The sequence below is a fragment of the Salvia splendens genome, chromosome 3 (assembly GCF_004379255.2).
Source record: "Salvia splendens isolate huo1 chromosome 3, SspV2, whole genome shotgun sequence".
NCBI classification, from domain to species: Eukaryota; Viridiplantae; Streptophyta; class Magnoliopsida; order Lamiales; family Lamiaceae; genus Salvia; species Salvia splendens.
Window position 1 is genome coordinate 24,086,843 of NC_056034.1, and position 1,853 is coordinate 24,088,695.

A 1,853-nucleotide genomic window follows, 5' to 3' on the forward strand; every position below is an offset into this window, starting at 1 on the left:
CATCTCCGAGGTAGGCATACTTTAATCCTGGGGGTAATGTCTTCAACTCTTTCTTGGCTTTGACTGCCTCCTGGAGTAATAGGTTTTTCTCCATATTCTTTGCTGCTAACTTCCCGAAATCGGGTACCTTTTCCAGACTACTCAGTTGAGCAGAACCAGTTGATCCAGTAGAAGTCGTCTTCTGGCAGAATCCCATGTATCTCTTCATCGGTCATGTTCTATGTCAAAAGTGTTTCACACCATCCGGAAACCTCTTCTTCAATCGAGTCATTCAGTTCAGCAGCTGCAAGCTGCTCCTGCAAGAGTTCAATCTCAAGAAATTCTTGGACTAATGTAGATTTTCAGTATCCAAGGGTTTTTTCATTGCCTCATCAATATTGAAAGTGAATTTCTCCCCATAATAGTCCAAGCAAATTGTATTGTCACTCACATCAATTATAGTTTTGGCCGTTCGCAGGAATGGCCTCCCCAACAATACTCTACTGGATTCATCAGCTTCAGACTCATTCATACGGATCACGTGAAAATTTGCGGGTATAGAAAATCATGTACCCTCACAATCACATTTTCCAGTACTCATGCAGGACTAATGCATGATCTATCCGCGAGCTGGATAACCACCTTTGTATCCACTAAGCTGACTCCAGTCAATCTCTTGTAAACTGAGAAAGGTAGCACATTGATAGAAGCCCCCAGATCACAAATAGCATGCTCAATTTTAACATCTCCAATAATGATGGGTAGAGTAAACATCCCGGGATTAGTCCTCTTGGAAGGAAGTCTTTTCTTCTGGATCACAGCAGACACACTTTCTCCAATCACAATCTTCCCATCGGCCTTAGCTTTTTCAGCTATGAAGTCCTTGATAAACCTGCTGAATGGGGGTAGTTTCAGTGCTTGCAGAAATGGCAGGTTGATTTCAAGCTTGCCAAAAATCTCCATGAAATCAGTAGGGTCCTCCTTTTGCCTTTTGGGCTCTCCCTTGTATAGGTAAGGTTTCAAGCGCTTGACTGCATTGCTTGTTCCTTCATCCGGGTCATCCCTCTCATGTTTCTTAACTGCCTCAACCAACTCCTCTAGTTCTGGATCAAGAGGTTGTGGTTCGGCAAACTGAGTAAATGGCTCTCTTGCCTCCTTTAAGAGGGTGTCCTCATTGTTCTCTTTTCAATCTTCCTCCTCTATTCTGCACAAGGGTTCGTCATACCCGACCTCAGAGTGATTTTGCTAATGTTAGCTCTGTCCAGCATCTTGACAGTAGCAGGAATGCGACCATCATGTCCACGTATTTCATTCAACGTCGTGGCTATCTAGGATAGTTGTTTAGCCAGGATATCCATAGCCGCCTTCTGGTCTTGCTGGGCATTATGTATCTTATGCACCATATTATTATTGGCTTGCATATTTCCTTGAATATGTTGCTGAGAATTCAGCAAATCTCCTAATACATCATCAATGTGCCAAGGCAATTTGAAATTAGGCTGGCTCGAATTTACTCCCAATGGTTGATTTGACATAGACCCTTGTCCTTGGTGAATGTTCTCATGTGGCCGTTGATTGCCATGCTGCTGTGACTGAGTGTTCTGGTTGTTGTTCTGGTATCCTCTCTGATGTGGTGGAACATAGGAAACCATTTGATTGTTTTGATTCCGGTTCGGCCAATTAGGTTGGTTCCCTTGCCCCCTATTATTGCTCCAATTCTTCTGCACATTGTGGTTACGGTTCTGCCACTAAGGTTGCCCTTCTAACTGTGGTGGATAATTGATAGCCGGTGTTGCTGATAATTTACTGCCGGAGGTTGTTGGTAGGTAATTGCCAGTGGTGGTTGTTGGGATGTATTCGGATCTGACCACTTG

At 43.7% G+C, this 1,853-nt stretch overlaps 1 protein-coding gene across 1 annotated transcript; it reads right to left on the bottom strand.

Moving 5' to 3' along the window:
- Window positions 1-218: 218 nt before the first annotated feature.
- On the bottom strand, window positions 219-1,631 carry LOC121796770. Its single transcript, XM_042195554.1, has 4 exons — window positions 1,380-1,631; window positions 1,205-1,307; window positions 622-1,082; window positions 219-296 (listed from the first exon to the last, which is right to left on the bottom strand). The coding sequence occupies exons 1-4, from the start codon at window positions 1,629-1,631 to the stop codon at window positions 219-221; spliced, it is 894 nt and encodes a 297-aa protein (XP_042051488.1).
- Between the last annotated feature and the right edge of the window lie 222 nt (window positions 1,632-1,853).

Bases quoted from the DNA above. Each gene is read 5' to 3' on its own strand.
- LOC121796770 (XM_042195554.1), bottom strand. From the start codon at position 1,631: ATGGTTTCCTATGTTCCACCACATCAGAGAGGATACCAGAACAACAAC. The intron at 1,083-1,204 runs GTATGACGAACC...CTCTTGATCCAG, and splicing joins CAAAATCACTCTGAGGTCGG to AACTAGAGGAGTTGGTTGAG. The intron at 297-621 runs GTGGTTATCCAG...GAACTCTTGCAG, and splicing joins TCAGCTTAGTGGATACAAAG to GAGCAGCTTGCAGCTGCTGA.